Below are 21,684 nucleotides of genomic sequence, written 5' to 3'. Positions count from 1 at the left end.
TCCCACCACTGTGTCCACTTCTGGGCACCACAATGGAAGGGAGATGTTGCCTCTAAGATGGAAAGTGTCCAGAGGAGGGCGACTCAAAGGATCAAGGGTCTGGAAAACAAGCCCCATGAGGAGCGGCTGAAAGAGCTGGGCATGTTTAGCCTGAAGAAGAGAAGGCGGAGAAGAGACATGATGAGGGCCAGGGATAATTATGTGAGAGGAACTCACAGGGAGGAGGGAGGGAGCAAGCTTCCTTTCTGCTGCCCTGGAGACTAGGACGCAATGGAACGATGGCTTCAGACTACAAGAAAGGAGATTCCATCAGCAAGAGAGTGACGTGTGAAAGAGATCTCGGAGTCTGAGTGCACAACAAGCTGAACATGAGGCAACGGTGTGATGCGCCAACAGCAAAAACAGCCATGGGACTTTGGGCTGTATGGAGTATATAGGGTCTAGATCAGCAGTTCTTAAAGGGCGCTCTGTGGCTCTTAAAGGGAGCAAAATGGATCCATGGGTTCAAATTCCGTTGGTTGCTTGAGCATCCCTGTTGCGGGTAAGCTGAGAGTCTCCTGCATGGAGAGGGACTGTGGTGCCGCTGGCTGGGAGTCAGCTGCATTAAAGATCACTACAGACTGGCAACCAAGATCCATTGCCTAGTCAAAGCCATGGTATTCCCTGTAGTTACCTAGGGATGTGAGAGCTGGACCTTAGGGAAGGCTGAGCGAAGGAAGAGAGATGCTTTTGAGCTGTGGTGTTGGAGGAAAGTGCTGAGAGTGCCTTGGACTGCGAGAAGATCCAACCAGTCCATCCTCCAGGAAAGAAAGCCCGACTGCTCACTGGAGGGAAAGATACTAGAGACAAAGTTGAAGTACTTTGGCCACATCATGAGGAGACAGGAAAGCCTAGAGAAGACAATTATGCTGGGGAAAGTGGAAGGGAAAAGGAAGAGGGGCCGACCAAGGGCAAGATGGATGGATGGCATCCTTGAAGTGACTGGACTGACCTTGAGGGAGCTGGGGGTGGTAACGGCCGACAGGGAGCTCTGGCGTAGGATGGTCCATGAGGTCACGAAGAGTCGGAGACGACTGAACGAATGAACAACAACAACAACTGACCAAAAGGTCATGAATCCTAGAATCCAAGAGTTGGAAGAGACCTCCTGGGCCATCATCCAGTCCAACCCCATTCTGCCAAGAAGCAGGAATATTGCATTCAAATCACCCCTGACAGATGGACATCCAGCCGCTGTTTAAAAGCTTCCAAAGAAGGAGGTCAAAGCCAGCCCGGGTCGGAATGAGCTCCCGACCAAAATTGTGTAGCTTGTTGTTGACCTTTGCAGCCCCCCAAAAAAAATTGCATCTAGGCAAGCACCTAGAAAGATTGGGGGGGAGGGGGTCCTCTCTCCGGGTGACCTCAAAAAGAGGTTGGAGGGCAACCCATGGAGGATGCTGTGTCCGGTGGTGCTGCTTGAAGCAGAATGGGGCTGGACTCCATGACCCATTGGATCAGTGGTTTATCGGCTAAAGAACACACATCTCCTACTCGCATTGTTTATGTGCTGATGGGCGAATCATCATCAGACCGTGTAGGAATAAACAACCCATGAACCCCCAACAGACTCTCCTGGACTCCCGGGAGGAGCAGACTCCACCACTGAACAGCTCTTCTTCCCATCAGGACAGTCTTTCTCTTGTTTAGGTGAGGCCTGCACAACTTAGCGAGGGTGGAAGACAAGCAGAAGCAGAGTCAAAACACACACCACACCGTTACTAGGCAGGCACGTGAATGCAATCCTCTCACGGCCTCCTCCAGCTACGCAATGGGACAGACTGTCGGCGGTGGCCGGGAGGGCCTTCACGCAGTTGAAACTTGTGCACCAGCTGCGACCATACCTCGTGAAGTCTGACTTGACCATGGTGGTCCACTCCTCTAGACTGGATTACTGCAATGCACTCTACGTGGGGCTACCCTTGAAGACGGCACAGAAACTACAACTTGTCCAACGTTCGGCAGCCAGATTAATAACTGGGGCTAGTTATAGGGAGCGGTCAACTCCCATGTTTAAGGAGCTCCACTGGCTGCCGGTTATTTTCCGGTCCCAATTCAAGGTACAGGTTATCACCTACAAAGCCCTAAACGGTTTGGGACCCGCCTACCTTTGTGACCGTATCTCTCTCTATGTACCAACCCGGGCCCTTTGATCTTCAAGGGAGGCCCTCCTTTCACCCCAACCAATCTCACAAACTCGTCTTGTGGGCACAAGGGAGAGAGCCTTCTCCTCTGTGGCTCCCCAACTTTGGAACACATTACCGGGACTGCTATCAATATGCGGACGACACCCAACTCCTGTTGCGCTTGGAGCCTGGAGTAACATCAATCCCTGACAATTTCACCTTTTGCCTGGAGGCTCTGTCGAACTGGCTACGTGCTAGCAGACTGAAGGTGAGATCCTGTGGCATGGCCGCCCGAGAGGTCCGACCCATCCGTTCCCTACCTTTGATGGCGCTGCTCTATCTCCATCGCCTACCATTAAGAGCTTGGGTGTCGTTTTGGATTTGCAGCTGACGATGGAGGCTCAGGTCACTGCTGCCAGCAAACAGGCCTTTTTCCATCTACGACAAGCGAGGCAACTGGCACCTTACCTGTCGGATGAGGCTCTGGCAACCGTCATCCATGCCAAGGTCACCGTCATCCATGCTAGGCTAGACTATTGTAACGCCTTGTATGTTGGCCTTCCTATTTCGATGACCCGAAAGCTTCGTATTGTCCAGAATGCTGCAGCCAGGTTACTCACAAAAACGTCCATGAAATGCCATAGAACACCAGTGCTGTGGCATCTACACTGGCCCCCAACTGAGCATCGTGGTTTGTATCAGATGCTGGTCCTGACCTTTAAAACTTTATATGGCCAGGGATGTCCATTGTATCTTAGAGACCTCCTTCTCTCCTTCTCCCATCATCGGAGGTCGCCACGACCATCCCAACGCGATTTGCTCTATCCACCGGGTCCTAGGGAAGTGCCCCACGGAGGGGTTGAGAAGGGCGGGGCAAAAGTGTTGGAAATAAACAAATAAATAACCAGGGCAACGAGGAGACTGAAGTCGTGGTGGTGCGTGGAGCCGAGGTTTGACTTTTAAAATGTTTTAACTGGAGGCACTTTTTTGAAGGAGGAACTCATGATGACCCCAACCAGAATCCTTTCTTCTGTAGGGGCAAAAACGATCAAGATAATCCACAAATGCAAAATCCAAGAGCAGATTGCCCCTTCCCAAGGAGGGCGAGGAAGGACACCATGAAAGTTGAATCTTTAAAACTGCAAAATGCTATTTATTGCGCAATAGCTGAAGCAATAGTGACAAACATGCACATGGAAATGCAATCAAGGGGTTTGTCCAACCTAAAGTTGGTTGCATTGATTATTTATGACTTTCATTAAAACAGTTTGATTGGTACATAGAAATCAATCATCTCATTGGTTCCCAAAGACAAATCACTTCATTGGTCTAAGCTAGCTATGCAGTTGTTCATTAGTTGTTTATGATTTTGATTGACATTATAGCACACGTGGGATCCTAACAATGGCACAACTATAACATAACTATAGTCCATTGTTCTCTGACCATGACTGTATCTTATCTGTGAGTCTGTTGCAAACATGGCTTCAGAGCGACTGGGAAACTTGGGGGTTCTACCTAGCAAACAGCTAGCTGGTTTTGTCCGGATATGTTGTTACCCTTGAATAGTAACTTCTTCTTTGGAGCACTGATTTCTCAAACAATCAGCATTTTCTGTGAACAAAGGCCTACTGCAGAAATAGGCCAATATGGCAGTAAATCATGACATATGGGCATTGGGGAAATATATGAAAATTCCCCTTTTAAAATCATGTCCCCTCCACTTCCAATATCTTCAGCCGCCTTCTTCTGAGGTAAATCTTCTTCTCAATAAATGGACATGAGTCTTGATTATAAAGAACTGGTCAAGGAGATATTTATTTAAGGATTCACTGACTTGCCTTTTTCTCCCTTCCGCTTTCCCCTGAGCTCACAAGCCAATTCCTAATTTAAAGAGGCCCAATTGACTTTGTAAACACACCGGCTGAAGACTTAGACCCCCGGGTTCAGGGTCTCCACACACCAGAACCCAACTTCCACTCTTGTCCGCTGACTAAAAGAAACGCTCTCTTTCCAAACGCCTGCCCCGGCCGAGTGGCAGTTAGCTCCGCCCCTTTGGCTTCTCTCACTTGGACACATTCTCACAGCCGGTTCCGTCGCTATGGCAACGCCTCAGCTCAGGCGACACATCAGCTGGCCTGCACTTATATCGCAACATTAATCAACAATTATGAAACATTTATTATAATTAGCTATTTCATTACAGCCTCTAACCAATGGCAGCAAGCCGCATGGCAGAGAAGGACGTGGACATACAAGCCGCTCCCATCCTTCTCTCCAGATTCCGTCCCTGTCACGCCATCTTCTCTGTTGTCTTAACCCTTGAGATTGTTGTGCTGTGAACACGCGTCTATTAAGGACTGTCTCATGACACACTGGAGGTGAGTGTCGTGCATTCCTAGCCATCTTTTTCTACACGACAGTCAGGAGGTCACATGAACCCCAAAAACCATTCCGTGGCCGACCCCTCCCCCCCCCCTGCCGAGGAAGAAGCCCTTCCTTCTCTTCTCACCCTGTGGGTCTCTCCCCAGATGCGTTTTGGCCTTCACCTCCCAGAAATCCTCACAAGTGGTCAACTGGCTGGGATTTCTGGGAGTTGTAGGCCACAACACCTGGGGAGAGACCCACAGGGCGAGACCCACTGCTCTAAGCTAAACACACCCAGCTCTTTTCAGACATTCCCTACAGCCTGTCTCTGGAGATATTCTGGCTTGTCCATATCCGCCTTGAGTTGTGCTGCCCAGAACGGGAGACAGAGCGATTGCAGGTGAGGTCTGAGCAAAGCAGGAGAAAGGAGGCTGTGACTTCCTTGGACGTAGACACCACGTCTCCTCTCGGCACAGCCTAGAACCACGCTGGCATTTGTGGCTGCCAAATCACACTCTGGTTTTTCAAAATAATTTTTATTCAATGCAAGAAAGAAAAGCATGTTTATACAAATTACAATTTGGGGATTTCAAAAAAAGAATCCTTAACAAACATGAAAGACTGAACAACACACAACGACATAATAATATGAAAACTAAGAGAACAATGAATCAACACAACTCTTGTCGCATGCCGATTTTCATCTGTATTCATTCACTTTAAATGCTGCTCTATATTTACTCTTCCGTTTCTAAATATAATAAACTCATTCCTAAAACCCACAATAAACAAATGTCCCCTCTTTGTTATAACTCGTGAATTATTAGTCGGTCCCAATCTCGTTTCATAGAATCATAGACTTGGAAGAGACCTCATGGGCCATCATCCAGTGCCACCCCTTTCTGCCAAGAAGCAGGAAAATCGCATTCAAAGCACACCCTAAAGATGGTCATCCAGCCTCTGCTCCAAAGAAGGAGCCTCCATTACACTCTGGGGCAGAGAGTTCCACTGCTGAACAGCTCTCACTGTCAGGAAGTTCTTCCTCATGTTCAGGTGGAATCTCCTGCCTTGTGGTTTGAAGCCATGGCTCCATTGCGTCCTAGTAAATAAAGTTGCTCTCTCCGTGTTTCCCCAGAAATAAGACACTGTCTTATATTCTTTTTCAAGAAGACACGCTATGGCTAATTTTCAGGGGATGTCTTATTTGTATATCCATGGCCAGGACTCAAGGGAAGAGGAGGAGGAGGAGGAGGAGGAAGAGGCGACCCAGGGCTTGGTCCCTCCTTGGATGAGACAGACGACGCCTTTCTCCCTCAGTCTTCCCCCCACTTTTCCTACACACTTTTCCCACCCCCGTCTTCCCCTTTTCTAGTTGCCCCCTTCCTATCCCATTCTGTCTTACTTTTCCGGAGACTCCTTTCCACCTCACTTTCCCACTTTTTCCAAACACTCCTTCCCATTCCAACTTTTTCCTGTTTCCAGTCCTTCTTTCTCACCCCCTTCCCAAGTCAGTCTTCCCCACTTTTTATTATTCATATAAACACAGCATTTTCCCCAAAATACATACTGTAGTTAAAATTCTATTCTATTATTATTGCATTTATTATTTTACTCTATCACTATTACATTTATTTTATTGTGTTAATATTATGTATTATTTTTCTCTATTTATTATTATTACGTTTATTATTTTACTCTATTTATTGTTCTTATTATTACACAACCTGGGGATCACAACCACATACAGTGAAGACATCTGCCCTTGTGTTATGCTACTCTGCTGCTGAGTACGCATGCCCAGTGTGGAACACATCTCACCACGCTCAAACAGTGGATGTGGCTCTTCATGAGACATGCCGCATTATCACGGGGTGTCTGCGCCCTACACCACTGGAGAAATTACACTGCTTAGCCGGTATCGCACCACCTGACATCTGCCGGGAAGGAGCAGCCAATAGTGAAAGGACCAAGGCAGAGACATCTCCAGCTCATCCCCTGTTTGGGTATCAGCCAGCACGTCAACGACTGAAATCAAGAAATAGTTTTCTACAATCTACAGAGACACTCTCTAGAACACCTCAGCAAGCGAGAGTCCAAAAGTGGCAGGCTCAAACCCAGCACCTCAATCCGTGGGTGATACCAGATGAGAGACTCCCCCCTGGATACACAGAGGACTGGGCGACTTGGAAGGCGCTGAACAGACTGCGCTTGGGCACCATGAGATGCAGAGCCAATCTTAAGAAATGTGGCCACAAAGTGGAATCCACGACATGCGAGTGGGGAGAAGAGCAAACCACTGACCACCTGCTGCAATGCACCCTGAGCCCTGCCACATGATGCACAAGGGAGGACCTTCTTGCGGCAACACCAGAGGCACTCCAAGGGGCCAGAGACTGGTCAAAGGACATTTAATCAACTACCAAGTTTGCAAAATTTGTGGTTTTTTTAATCTGTTTGTTTGTTTTGTTCTGTAAAAAATTATTTTTATTTATTTATTTCAATTACTTCTACCCCGCCCTTCTCACCCCCGAGGGGGGACTCAGGGCGGCTTACAAAGAAGGCACAATTCGATGCCGATGTCAACTATACAGGCATACAAAACAGCAATTAAACCATGAACAGGTTAAAAGCATCAGTACATAACACAATCAGTAAACTAATCTCACGCTCAGTGTTCAGAGTTCCACAAATCCATTCCGTTCCGTCCATTCCTGTCCATCATCAAGGTCCTTCCTCTAGCTGCCAGAACGTCCCAATGCCTCCTGGTCCCACATCCAAGTTTTCAATTCTTTTCTAAATGACAAGAGGGAAGTCGCCGATCTACTCTCCCCGGGGAGTGAATTAATGTAATACAATGTTCTGGTGGCAGATGACACGATAAATGAAGATTATTAATTTATTATTTTACCCTATTTATTATTAATAATACATTTAATATTTCACCCTATTTATTATTATTGGAAGGATACGTAATCACATTTACAATGAAGAAGGTTAAAAGGATTTAATCAGAGTTCGCCAGTCTTATCTCAAATTACCGTTTTATGCAAATATTCAGAAATATTGTTAACCTATAGATGCCTCAATTATTGTAATTTTATTGGTATCTATTTTTATTTGTATTCTTGAAATTGACCAGGAGCTGCTGCATTTCCCTCCCTCAGCTTATACTCAAGTCAATAATTTTTCCCAGCTTTTGTGCTAAATTAGGTGCCTCGTCTTATATTCGGTCAGCTTATCCTCAAATATATAGGACATGTAGCTACTCCCCTGTGTGGGTTCTTTGATGGTTACGCAGACATCCACTCTGACTGAAGCTCTTTCCACATTCCATGCATTTATGTGGCTTCTCCCCTGTGTGGGTTCTTTGATGGGTACGCAGACTTCCACTCTGACTGAAGCTCTTTCCACATTCAATGCATTTATGTGGCTTCTCCCCTGTGTGGATCCTTTGATGGGTACGCAGATTTCCACTGTGACTGAAGCTCTTTCCACATTCAATGCATTTATGTGGCTTCTCCCCTGTGTGGCTCCTTTGATGGTAACGCAGATTTCCACTGTGACTGAAGCTCTTTCCACATTCCATGCATTTATGTGGCTTCTCCCCTGTGTGGGTTCTTTGATGGGTACGCAGACTTTCACTATGACGGAAGCTCTTTCCACATTCCATGCATTTATGTGGCTTCTCCCCTGTGTGGCTCCTTTGATGGTAACGCAGATGTCCACTCCGACTGAAGCTCTTTCCACATTCCATGCATTTATGTGGCTTCTCCCCTGTGTGGCTCCTTTGATGGTAACGCAGATTTCCACTGTGACTGAAGCTCTTTCCACATTCCATGCATTTATGTGGCTTCTCCCCTGTGTGGATCCTTTGATGGGTACGCAGACTTTCACTATGACTGAAGCTCTTTCCACATTCCATGCATTTATGTGGCTTCTCCCCTGTGTGGATCCTTTGATGGGTACGCAGATCTCCACTCTGACTGAAGCTCTTTCCACATTCCATGCATTTATGTGGTTTCTCCCCTGTGTGGATCCTTTGATGGGTACGCAGACTTTCACCATGACTGAAGCTCTTTCCACATTCCATGCATTTATGTGGTTTCTCCCCTGTGTGGCTCCTTTGATGGTAACGCAGATGTCCACTCCGACTGAAGCTCTTTCCACATTCCATGCATTTATGTGGCTTCTCCCCTGTGTGGGTCCTTTGATGGGTAAGCAGATTTGCCCTGTGACTGAAGTTCTTTCCACATTCCACGCAATTGTACGGCTTCTCTCCTGTGTGGGTTCGTTGATGTCTAGTAAGAGAACTTCTCGCAGTGAAACATTTCCCACATTCCATACAGTTATGTCGCTTCTCCCCTGTGTGTGATTTTGACAAGGAATTGAGATTTTCCATTCTTTTACATTTATGATTCAAATATTATGCCAGAAGGTCACAGATATGTTCTCCTGATTTCCTCTTCTCGGTCTTTGTATTGCTCTAGTCCATTTGAATAAATAAATTGCCAAGCCCCATTTTCCACAGCATAATCCTCCCTTTCCTCCTTGAATACACAGCTACGTAGCTTGAAATATAATTTCTTCAACTTATTTCTTGTGAGTGCTGTGTAATTTCATTCCTGACCTAAGACAAAGGGAAGTGTTCTTCAGAAGGTTCATTCAGAGGTTACCTGCCAGAGAAATGAGAGGAAAATCTTATCAGGAGCAGAGCACAGAAATACCTCATTGAACAATAAGAACAATAGCTTAGTGCTGTAGCCAATGCCGGAGAAGAAGGGAGAAAGAGCAGTCCTATTGAGAAGAGCCTTTGCCTACTGAGAAGTACTTTAACACTTACCCAACAAAGAGCAAGCCCTGCAAAGAGGGGAGAGTGGCCCACGATTCTCTGCATGAGATTATTTGAACTGCAGTGTGTTCAGAGTGTCATCCAACCTTTGCAAAGGAAGACTTCTAACAATATGGTCAGCGCAGAAAGGACTCAGATTGCAAAGCGTTTCCTGCCTAGATCCCGCTTCCTGACATCCCAACTCAGAACCTGAGTGACCACCTGTACGGGCAGACCATCCCAAGTGGTCAGTCTTGGGAGAAAAATACTTCATTTCTTCCGACTGAAGCACATTTTTTCCTGACCCTCTCTTTCCCTGCAGTGCGATCCCTGCCCCACGTTTCTAAAGCGAGGAACCTGAAGACATGGAGAGCACATTCGGCCACAAAGTCCCTTGACATATTGCATTCTCACAAAACCTAAACCACAAAGGTGTGAAACATCAGGCAGAACAAATGCAAAGGAAACAAACAAAGCAAACTTCTACACCAAGACCACAAAACGGAGATAGGGATGCAGAAGCACAGGGTGGGAGGCACTCAGCCTAGCAGCAGGACACGAGAGAAGGGGGTAGAGGGAGGGTGGGTGGATGAATGGACCCCCAGTGCTAAAGATGATGCTTCTGCTATGGCTCAAGGGGGAGGAGGGAAGACATCAAGTTCACTGCATCCACTACAGGCCCCTCTTTGGCCCCGGGAGCCCATTTGCAGGGGTTTCATTGAGGATCACCTGCCAGGTGAGCTGAGGCTGTCTCCTGGGTAGTGCCAGGCTTGTTTCCTAAGCAGGACATTGTATGGCTTGTGCCACCAGGTAAATGGTCCCCCAATTCACCAGAGTGTTTATTGATCACATCCACAACTACCATGGCTTTCTCCTCACAGTAAATGCAGATTGCGGGCCCCACTTTGCCTCCTAGTTTTGGGGAGGGCTCTTCAGTCTCCTGGGAGTACGGCCAGCTCTGAGTCCCGCTTATTGCCCTCCAACGTCTTGGCCCAACTGAGAGCGTCCAGCAGGTGATCCATTAACGTTTGCATGACTGCTTTAATGGCCAACAAGGTGACGGGTTGGGACTGCTTACCTTTCCTGGGATGGCTCAGAACAGGCTTCTAATTGGCTTCAACTGTTTATTTTAAATAGTGTCAATCTTTAATATTAATGTGTGTGTTTTTCAGCTCTAAATTATATCCTGTGTTGCTTTTATTGTTAGCAGAAAGCAGCATAGATGATGATGATGATGATGATGATGATGATGATGATGACGATGATGGGATAACTCTGTAAATTGCAAGGATGGGCCTTCTGTGCCTTCTGAATCCCTTTGGCCTTCGCTGACCCTTGCGACCTTCCCCTTTGACCCCCGGCATGGTCAGATTGGGAGCACAGAAGAGGCACCGGAGCAGGGCAAACGGACGGGCAGAAGGCACGCAGGGGGACAAGGAGGGGCAAAGGGGGGTTTGAACCCTCTGCCATCTCTAGAGTCGCCTACAATTTTTGGACAATCAAGCCCCCCAAATATATTGTTCCTTCTGTGGTCAAAAGCGCAATCCATTCTCTAGCTGCTGAACTGGACCTCCTCGGAAATGATATCTCTTCATCCAAATCAGTGGTTCTCCACCTTTCTCATGCCGTGACCCCTAAATACACTTCCTCGTGTTGTGGAGACCCCCAAACATATTTTCATTGCTACTTCATAACTGCTACTGTTATGACTTGTAACGTAAATATCTGATATGCAGGATGTATTTGTATTGTTACAAACTGAACACAATTAAAGCATAGTGATTAATCACAACAACAATGTGTTTCGGGAGTATGGACAACAAATGAAGGGATTTGCAGTTCCGTCACCCAATTCAGCTCTGACTGCCACAGACTGCTGAGAACCCCACAAATTGCAGACCTGGACCAAACGTGGCACAGAGAACCACCGTGACCAACAGACAATACTGGAGGGGGTTGGGATGAATGGACAGTGATTTGGGGGAGATGTAGTTCACCTACATCTGGAGAGCACCATGAACCCAAACAACTATGGATCTGGACCACACTTGGCAAAAGTACTCAATACGACCAAATTTGAACTCCTGCCTTCCTCCTCATTCTCCTCCAAGCTCTTCTTCCTCCTCCTCTCCATTTGGGGACCTCCAATCACTGTTAATTTCTCCCAAACCCTTCCAGTATTTTCTGTTCGTCCTCATGCCAAGTTCTGCATGCCAAGTCTGGTTCAGTTCCATGGTTGGTGGTGTTCAGAATGCTCTTTGAGGGCAGGTAAACTATAAATCCAAGCCACTTCAACTCCCAAATGTCAGGGTCTATTTTCCCCAAAGTTCTCCAGTAATTTCTGTTGGTCAAGGGAGTTCTTCATATCGAGTTTGGTTCAGTTTAGTTGTTCAGAATGCTCTTTGATGGCAGGTCCAAGCAACTGTAACTCCCAAATGTAAAGGTCTATTTTCCCCAAACTTCACCATTCTGAACTCCACCAATGATGGAATTGAACCAAACGTGGCATACAGGACTTCCATGACAAACAGAAAACACTAGAAGTGTTTGGTGGGCATTGACCTTGAGTTTGGGAGTTGTAGTTCACATCCAGAGAACACTGTGGACTCAAACAATGATGGATCTGGACCAAACGTGGCACAAATATTCCATATGCCCAAATAGGAATACAGATGGAGTTTGGGGGAAATAGACCTTCACATTTGGGAGTTGTAGTTACTGGGATTTACAGTTCACCTACAATCAAAGAAGTGACTTGAAGTGCATCCTTGAAGTGACTGGACTGACCTTGAGGGAGCTGGGGGTGGTAACGGCCGACAGGGAGCTCTGGCGTGGGCTGGTCCATGAGGTCACGAAGAGTCGGAGACGACTGAACGAATGAACAACAACAACAACAATCAACGAGCATTTTGAAACCTACGAACAACAGAATTGGGGCAAACTTCCCACACAGAACCCCCATGACCAACAGAAAATACTTAAGGCCATCCAGTCCAACTCCCTTCTTCACCAGGGCAAGAAAACATAATCAAAGCCCTCCTGACAAAGAGCCATCCAGCCATAGATATAGAGAGATCTATATGATTCGCACACACCTGGATTTGAAAAGGAGCCCTAATGAAGGACAATGATATGTTCCAGAGTGGGCAAAGCAGACAATCTCCACAACAACACTGACAAAGAATCAGAAAGAAATACTGTTTATCCACAAGCAGAAAGACTTTGCATATATGTAAAACAAACACTTTCTAACTTATTTTCCAAATCTCCAGACTGGGCCACAGCAACGCCTGGCAGGGGACGGCTAGAGATTTGGAATTTTCTGGATCAGAGAGAAAAGAGGAAGGAAAGGAGGAAGGGATTTCCGTGTGGCCTTGAATCCAAGAGAAGTCAGCACCGCTCACGGATTTATGAAACATCCTCCTGAAGCATTGCCAAATAGAGGAGCATGTTTGCAAAAGACATTCATTTGAAAACTTACCAAAATATGACATTGATGGGATAAAAGTGCTTAAGGGAGAAATCCAGTGTTCAGTTAAAACCTCCTAAAATTGAGAAAGGAAAAGAACATAAGAAGATATTGGCTGAATGTAATAGCATCACTGTTTAATTTTAATGTATTGGCTAAAAGTTATGAAACCACTGGAAATTCTGGATGGATTAATCAGTCCATTGACCAAAATAACAAAAGAGCAGGACAATGGAAACTGAGAAAGCAGGATGAGAAATGGGAGCCAACAAGGAGGAAAAATGGAAGGAGAAACGGAAGGTAAACCAAGGGCCACGAAGAAGGAATCCAGAGGGAACCAGGACGGAATGGACGCCAGGCAGAAGTCCAGCTGGAACAAGAGAGGCCTCCAGTCAAGGCGCGAGAGGCCTGCCATTTCCGTCCTGAAAGAGGGGACCGGTCAGTCCAGTCAGGGGAATCTCTCGCTCAGCTCTGGGCTTCTCACTCACCGGCCAACACCACCAAGCCCCCCCTGACTTGATCTTCAAAACCTCCATCTTCAAAAGCCTGTCTGAATGAAAACGTTTTAGCCAGAAGGACAACAGGGAGGGAGGGGGGAGGGAGGGGGCCATTCTGTCTTCCCAGGGCAGAGAATTCGAGCTGCGTGTCTCAGGCAACGTCCACACGCCCTGTCTCTCAGGATCTGATCCCGGGTGATTTGGCTGCACAGACTCACAGAATCCAGTTCAAGGCAGAGGATGTGGGGCCAGATCCTGGGAGAGAGGGAAGTGCGGATCCAGGCCGAGGCTTCAGCATTCCAAGCTGGGCAAAGCCAGTCCCGTGAGCCTCGGTTCCAGCCACATGGCTCCCAATGGTTTCCTTGAAGAGCGTGGAAGGCCGGCCTCTCCCTGTCTCCCATCTGTGGGCACACCAGGCGGGTCTCACTCTTCGCCCTGGCCCCCTAATTGGGGGAAGGGGCTCCCTCCCTCCCTCCCTCTCAACCAGCCTCCCTCCTTGGGTCCACTCCTCCCTCGCTGCCCATCCTTGAAGGGTCTGCTTTGGGCAGGGAGGGAAGGAGGGGAGGGAGGGGGTCTCCAAGGGGGAGGAATGAAGGGCTGTCGAGTGCCTGCCTGTGGGTGGGAGGGAGGGAGGAGGCCCCTTCGGCACTGCCCTCTGGCCCCCATGATCTCCGCAGGGCACCAACCGCTGCTCTGGGCCAGAGTGAAGAGAGAGGGGCTGGAAGACAGTCCCACCTTGTCTCCTGTGGTAGGCAAATAATATAATATAATGTAATATGTTGTGTATACATATAATATTTATAATATTATAATACAATATAATCCTAATAATATAATATATTGTGAATACGTATAATATTTATAACATTATAACGTCATACAATATAATCCTAATGACATATTATAAATATATATTTTGGCCTTCAACTCGCAGAACTCCTAACAGCTGGGATATCTGGGAATTGTAGGCCAAAAACATCTGGAGACCCCAGGTTGAGAACCACTGGTGTAATACAATATAATCCTCATAATAATCAGAAGGTATTATAAATATATATTTTATAGGACATGTAATATTACTAATAATATTACAATAGAATAGTATAGTACAATATAGTAATATATAATACTGATATTGTACTATGTGAATAATACGATGTAATGTAACATATTGTGTAGACGTGTAATATTTATAATATCATGATGTAATACAGTATAATCCTAATAATATAATATAATGTAGTGCATTGTGTATACATATATACATGGAATATTACTAATGATATTACAATACAACGGCATAGTACAATAGAGTAATATATAATACTGATATTGTACTATGCGAATATTATAATGTAATATAATATAATATAACTGGTGCTTGGCCGCTGTGACGGTCTGGATGAGGGCGAACAAATTGAAATTGAATCCAGACAAGACAGAGGTCCTCCTGGTCAGTCGCAAGGCCATTGAACAGGGTATAGGGTTACAGCCTGTGTTGGACGGGGAGACACTCCCCCTGAAGACGCAGGTTCGCAGCTTGGGTGTGACCCTGGACTCATCGTTGAGCCTGGAAGCCCAGGTTTCGGCGGTGACCAGGGGAGCATTTGCACAGCTAAAGCTTGTGCGCCAGCTGCGCCCGTACCTTGGGAAGTCTGACTTGGCCACGGTAGTCCACGCTCTGGTTACATCCCACCTAGACTACTGCAACGCTCTCTACGTGGGGTTGCCTTTGAAGACTGCTCGGAAGCTCCAAGTAGTCCAACGTTCGGCAGCCATGATACTAACAGGAGCGGAGCGCAGGGAGCATACAACTCCTTTGCTGAACCAGCTCCACTGGCTGCCGATTTGCTACCGGGCTCAATTCAAAGTGCTGTTGTTGGCCTTTAAAGCCCTAAACGGTTCCGGCCCAAGCTACCTATCCGACCGCATCTCTGCCTATGAACCCACCAGGAGTTTGAGATCTTCCGGGGACACCCTGCTCTCGATCCCGCCTGCTTCTCAAGCTCGGCTGGCGGGGACGAGAGAGAGGGCCTTCTCGGTGGTGGCTCCTCGGCTGTGGAACGCCCTTCCTACGGACATTAGACTAGCACCATCTCTAATGGTATTCCGCAAAAAGGTGAAGACCTGGATGTTTGTGCAGGCGTTTGAGTAATTTAGTGCAATCTGGTAATGGAACATAGGAAAGGAACAATGGACAACGAACCTGGACTACGCTTGGATGAGGAGAAGGTTGGGTACGGTTGTTTTTGGTAATAATTGTGCATTGTAATTGCTTATTGGTAATTTATGGATCATGTGTTAAGTCAATTGTTCTATGTTGTATGGAACCACTGCTGTTTCTACTATTTTTACTGTTTGTGAACCGCCGTGAGTCGCCTTCGGGCTTGAGATACAGCCGTAGAGAAGCAAAGTTAATACATAAATAAATAATATATTGTATATACATATAATATTTATAATGTTATAACGTAATACAATAGAATCCTAATAATCATAAGATATTCTAAATATATATTTTTATATGACATGTGATATTACTAATAATATTACAATACAATTGTATAGTACAATAGAATCATATACAATACTGATACTATACTATGCGCATAATATAATACATTGTGTGTAAATGCCTCTTGTGAGCCGCTCTGAGTCATAGAATCATAGAATCCTAGAATCAAAGAGTGGGAAGAGACCTCCTGGGCCATCATCCAGTCCAACCCCATTCTGCCAAGAAGCAGGAATATTGCATTCAAAGCACCCCTGACAGATGGCCATCCAGCCTCTGCTTAAAAGCTTAAATGAGTCCTTCGGGGTGAGAAGGGCGGCATGGAGATGTCGTAAATGAATAAATGGTGAGACATAGAGTTGGAAGAGGCTCCAAAGATTCCCCAGGAAGGAGGAGGACACAGCACAAGCCCTCCCGGCAGATGCCCACCCGGCCTCTGCTGAGAGACCTCCCGAGAAGGAGGAGGCCCCCCCTCCCCCCGCTGGACCCCCAGGAAAGCCTCCCCAGTGTCCAGGGTGGTCAGGGCAGGAGAGAGGCGAGCGGGACCCTCGAGGCCATCCATTCCCACCCCCTTCTGCCAAGCAGGAAGGCACCACCCGATCCCTCCTTGCAGATGGCCATCCATCCAGCCTCCGATTGAAACCTATAGAGAAGGAAGGAAGGGAGCTCCTCCGAACTCCAGGCAGTCTGGGGGGGGGGGGGGGGTCCCAAAGGCCATCCAGCCTGACCCCACCAGGCACAGAGAGAGAAGGGCGGATGACCAATGTGGTAAACAAAGAGAGAGAGAGAAGGCTGGCCCGCTCTGGAGTGGGGGAGGCGAGGCTCCCTTGCCACAGGAGGGCCCAGCCGGAGTAGGCCTCTCTCTCTCTCGCCTGGGTTTCCTCCTCCTCCTCCTCCTCCTCCTCGGGGGGGGGGGGGCAGCCTGGAAGGAAGGAAGGAAGGAAGGAAGGAAGGAAGGAAGGAAGGAAGGAAGGAAGGAAGGGGATGTAGGCAGGGAGCAAGCCAGGGAGAGGCGGGCTGAGAGGAGGCCGAGAAAGCGGCACAGGAGGAGGAGGAGGGGGAGGAGGAGGCCGCCCCCAAGAAGGCCACGCCAAGAGCCACGCAGGCCTGCGCCACTTGCACTCACTCACTCTCCGCCACTGGAAGGGCTCTCCTCCTCCTCCTCCTCACGGGGGAAGAAGGCCGAGCCCGAGACTCCCCCGCCCCTCTAGGACACGGAGCCCGGCCCCTCTCGCTGCACTTCCGCCAAGACCAGACATGGCTGCCGCAAGAGGGCTGGGTGCCCAGAGAGGGGCGGGGCTTCTTGGCGGCGCTGGCCAGTCAGGAGCAAGAGCGCCTCCTTCCTTCCTTCTCCTCCAAAGGCACCCACCCGCCCGCCAATAGGAATTCGCCTACCGCTCTGGCGTCACCGGTCTCCGGGCAGAAACTCCCCCCAGCGCTTCCCTCCTTCCTTCCTTCCTTCCTTCCTTCCTTCCTTCCTTCCTTCCTTCCTTCCTTCCTTCCCATTGGGATGCGCCAATGGGAATGGGCCTCCGCTCTGCGCGTCACCAGTCTCCAGGCAGACCCGGCCTACCGGGAGGATTCTCCTTCTGGTGCCTACTGCTGCTGCCCATGCCTGCCATTCAGAGGGAGGGAGGGAGGGAGGGCAGCCGTCCCCGGAGGTTGGCCACAGTCTCACCCAAGGACCCCTCAACCCAGTCCACAAGCCAGCCTGACCCCCCCTCCCTGTTGGGCTTCTGTTCCGCTCCCCTTCAGTCTCTCTCTCTCTCTGTGTGTGTCAGAAATATCAAACATTAACCAGGCAGACTTAATGACAAAAATGCAAGCCAAGCTCTGAAAAGGTGACATGGGGGCAGTTCAATAGAAGCAGGTCTGCCTGAAGCTCAGCAGGCCTCAGGGGGAGAAGGCCTCAGTGTGAGAAGGCCTCAGTGTGAGAAGGCCTCAGTGTGAGAGAAGGCCCAGGTTGAAGGCCTCAGGTGTGAAGCTCCTGTGTGAAGCTCCTGTGTAAGTTTGGTGTGAGAGGAGCCTCTGTGAGAGCAAAGCTGTTTATCTCCACGAGGAAGAAGCCCAGGAATAGCCTGTTCGGCCAGGAAGGAAGGGGAAGGCCTGTGAGCGTGGGAGGAAAGGGAAGCCAATAGAAAGGGCAAAGGTCCCAAGGCCCTCCTGGGGGCAGGAAATCCGAGCCCCGCCTCCCTCGGAAGCAGGAGAAGAGGAAGTCTGTTTGGAGGGGAGAGGGAGGGTCCCTCGGGAGGGAGGGAAAGAGGGGGCAGGGACCACCCCCCAATACTCCCCAGAGGAGGAGGAGGAGGAGGAGGAGGAGGGAAGGCGCCTTCCCCAGGAGGTATCTCAATGAAACCGCTCTCCCCCCTCAATCACCAAGACCATCCTCTGACCACAAACCAGCCTCCTCGGCTATGGAAGACCTTCTCATCATAGAATCATAGAATCTAAGAGTTGGAAGAGACCTCATGGGCCATCCAGTCCAACCCCATTCTGCCAAGAAGCAGGAACATCGCAGGCCTCAGAGTGAGAAGGCCTCAGTGTGAGAAGGCCTCAGTGAGAGAAAGCCTCAGTGTGAGAAGGCCTCAGTGTGAGAAGGCCTCAGTGTGAGAAAACCCAGCTGGAAGGCCTCAGGTGTCAAGCTACTGCGTGAAGCGTTTTAACTCTAGATCCGCTTCCTCACATCCCACTCCGAACTTGAGTGACCACCTGTATGGGCAGACTATCCCGAGTGATCAGTCTTAGGAGAAAAATACTTCAGTGTCTTGTGTAGTCTTCCAACTCAGGAAAAAACGTTCTCCTGCTCCTCTCTTTCCCTGCAGTGTGATCCCTGCCCCACGTTTCTAAAGCAAGGCACCTGGAGACACTGAGAGCACATTAGGCCGCAAAGTTCCTTGACATAGACGTCCTTACAAAACCTAGAACAGAAAAATATTAAACCTCAGGCAGAACAAATGCAAAGAGAAAAAGAAAGGGAAGTGCAAACGTCTCCACTGACACCAAGAAATCAGAGAAAGGGAGGCAGAAGCTCAGGGTGGGAGGCCCTCGGCCTGGCAGGAGGAGAGGAGGGGGCGGCTGGGGAGGAGACGGACGGACGGACCCCCAGGGTGAGTGGGAATCCTGATGCCCTCCAGATGTTCTGCACTCCAACTCCCATCCACCCTTCCCACACAGAAAGACAGGGATACTGGGGATTGCCATCCAGCGACACTGGGGTGGGATGAGAGGCACGATTCCTACCCAGTTCTGCTCAATTCAGCCCATTTATTTATTCATTTGTTTATTTATTTATTTACTGTACTTGTATACCGCCTTTCTCAGTTTCCAAAAAATTAGTGTACATAAAACATAATATAGATAAAAAAAAACATTAAACAGTATAAGACATCACAAAAGCAATAAAAACAACATCATCAGCCTCTCATTATTCTCCAGCATTGTCCAGTTCCATTGTCAGGTCATTCAATTTTCTATATTAGCTACTCTGTATTTGTAAACGCTTGCTCAAACAGCCATGTTTTAACTTGCCTCCGAAAGGTCAAGAGGGAGGGAGCATATCTGATCTCCCTAGGGGGGCGTTCCATAGACGAGGGGCCACCACTGAGAAGGCCCTGTCTCTCGTCCCCACCAAACGTGCTTGCGATGTATGCGGGACTGAGAGCAGGGCCTCCCCAGATGATCTTAAAGTCCTCAGTGGTTCGTAAGGGGAGATACATTCAGACAGGTAAGTTGGGCCAGAACCGTTTAGGGATTTATAGGCCAAAGCCAGCACTTTGAATTGGGCCCGGTAGCAAACTGGCAGCCAGTGGGGCTAGCGCAACAAGGGGGTTGTACGCTCCCTGAGTGCCGCTCCTGTTAACAACCTGGCTGCCGTTCGTTGGACTAGTTGAAGCTTCCGGACCATCTTCAAAGGCAACCCCACGTAGAGAGCAACTGGACAAGCAGATGCTCGTGTTACATTCTCCCTCATCCTTCCTCACCTTTAGAAAGAAGGTAAAAACGTGGATGTGGGACCAGGCCTTTGGGCAATTAGGTTAAAAGGACAATTGACAATGTTGACTATGGCTTGGAAGTGGATTATGGGTACGTTAAACAGAGTATCCAACCATAGTATACGGCTAGATAAATGGCCACCGCACTGGTAAGCAATATAATATTAATAATAACCAAACGCAGCATTGCCCAAACACGAATCAAGGAACATGAACGGCACTGCAGACTACTTCAACCAGAGAAGTTAGCCACAGCAGAGCACCTGATGAACCAACCTGGACACAGCATATTATTTGAGAACACAGAAATGCTGGACCACTCCAACAACCACCATGTCAGACTACACAGAGAAGCCATTGAAATCAACAAGCATGTGGACAATTTCAACAGAAAGGACCATGAAAATGAACAAAATCTGGTTCCCAGTATTAAAAAAAACTCTAAAATTAAAACAGCAAAACAGCAGAGAGGAAACAACCAAGCACAGCTTAACACCTCTCAACAAAAGATTTTCCCAGGCTCAGCCAAGCCTTCAAATGCAAATGAAGGTGGTCAGTTGAAACATTCACACCTAGCTCAAGCAGAGAAGAGCTCTTGGCCCCACCCCAGTCATTCCACAGATATATAAACCCATTTTCCTAGTTCCAACAGACCTTACTACCTCTGAGGATGCTTGCCATAGATGCAGGTGAAACGTCAGGAGAAATGCCTCTAGAACATGGCCCTATAGCCTGAAAAAACCTGTAAGTATGCTGTTTTCATCTTTATGTCTTAATGTTTATGCTTTTAACTGTTATAATTGCTGTTTTGTATTTATTATGCGGCATCTAATTGTTGCCAATTGGAAGTCGCCCTGAGTCCCCCAACCCGCCAAGGGGTTGAGAAGGGCGGGGTAAAAGTGTTCGAAATAAACAAATAACCAGGGCAACGAGGAGACTAAAGTCGTGGTGGTGTGTGGAGCCGAGGTTTGACGTTTAAAATGTTTGTACTGGAGGCACTTTTTTGAAGGAGGAACTCATTATTACCCTAACCAGGATCTTCTAATATCTTCAGCCGCCTTCTTCTGAGGTAAATCTTCTTCTCAATAAATGGACATGAGTCTTGATTATAAAGAACTGATCAAGGAAATATTTATTTAAGGATTCACTGACTTGCCTTTTCCTCCCTTCCGCTTTCCCCTGAGCTCACGAGCTAATTCCTAATTTAAAGAGGCCCAACTGACTCTGTAAACACACAGGCTGAGGACTTAAACCCCCGGGTTCAGGGTCTCCACACACCAGAACCCAACTTCCACTCTTGTCCGCTGACTAAAAGGAACGCACTCTTTCCAAACGCCTGCCCCGGCCGAGTGGCAGTTAGCTCCGCCCCTTTGGCTTCTCTAACTTGGATACATTCTCACAGCCGGTTCCGTCGCTATGGCAACGCCTCAGCTCAGGCGACACATCAGCTGGCCTGCACTTATATCGCAACATTAATCAACATTTATGAAACATACATTATAATTAGCTATTTTGTTACGGCCTCTAACCAACGGCAGATAGCAAGCCGCATGGCAGAGAAGGACGTGCACATACAAGCCGCTCCCACCCTTCTCTCCAGATTCCGTCCCTGTCACGCCATCTTCTCTGTTGTCTTAACCCTTGAGATTGTTGTGCTGTGAACACGTGTCTATTAAGAACTGTCTCATTAAACTGGAGGAGAGTGTCGTGCATTCCTATCCATCTTTTTCTACACGACAGTTGGGGGGGGGGGTCACATGAACCCCAAAAACCATTCTGTGGCCGCCCCCTCCCTCCCTCCCTCCCTCGGAAGAAGCCCTTCCTTCTCTTCTCACCTTGTGGGTCTCTCCCCAGATG

General features: G+C 48.1%; 4 protein-coding genes across 4 annotated transcripts in view; 1 reads left to right on the top strand and 3 right to left on the bottom strand.

Annotated features, from left to right (window-relative positions):
* Positions 1–21,684, top strand: part of LOC132766262 (zinc finger protein 135-like) — a 457,616-nt gene that overhangs the window by 271,717 nt on the left and 164,215 nt on the right. The gene's annotated exons all lie outside the window — the stretch shown is intronic.
* Positions 1–21,684, bottom strand: part of LOC132772090 (zinc finger protein 420-like) — a 136,111-nt gene that overhangs the window by 45,566 nt on the left and 68,861 nt on the right. The window contains exons 1-2 of the mRNA XM_067464918.1: positions 13,542–13,926; positions 12,839–12,902 (exon numbers count right to left, since the gene is read on the bottom strand). The gene's annotated coding sequence lies outside the window, so the exon portion shown is untranslated. Of the gene's footprint in view, positions 1–12,838; positions 12,903–13,541 lie in introns of the transcript that reaches the window.
* The window catches only part of LOC132766369 (zinc finger protein ZFP2-like), a 252,056-nt gene that overhangs the window by 165,880 nt on the left and 64,492 nt on the right, over positions 1–21,684 (bottom strand). The window lies entirely within an intron of this gene.
* On the bottom strand, positions 3,295–9,950 carry LOC137096231 (zinc finger protein 135-like). Its single transcript, XM_067464938.1, has one exon. It carries the CDS (start codon positions 8,926–8,928, stop codon positions 7,792–7,794), a length of 1,137 nt encoding a protein of 378 aa, XP_067321039.1. The 5' UTR covers positions 8,929–9,950; the 3' UTR covers positions 3,295–7,791.

This window comes from Anolis sagrei, chromosome 2, assembly GCF_037176765.1.
Source record: "Anolis sagrei isolate rAnoSag1 chromosome 2, rAnoSag1.mat, whole genome shotgun sequence".
Taxonomy (NCBI): Eukaryota; Metazoa; Chordata; class Lepidosauria; order Squamata; family Dactyloidae; genus Anolis; species Anolis sagrei.
This window is presented reverse-complemented; position numbering and strand designations above follow the sequence as displayed.

Excerpts from the sequence above, each read along its gene's own strand:
- LOC137096231 (XM_067464938.1), bottom strand. The coding sequence starts at position 8,928 with ATGGAAAATCTCAATTCCTTGTCAAAATCACACACAGGGGAGAAGCGA.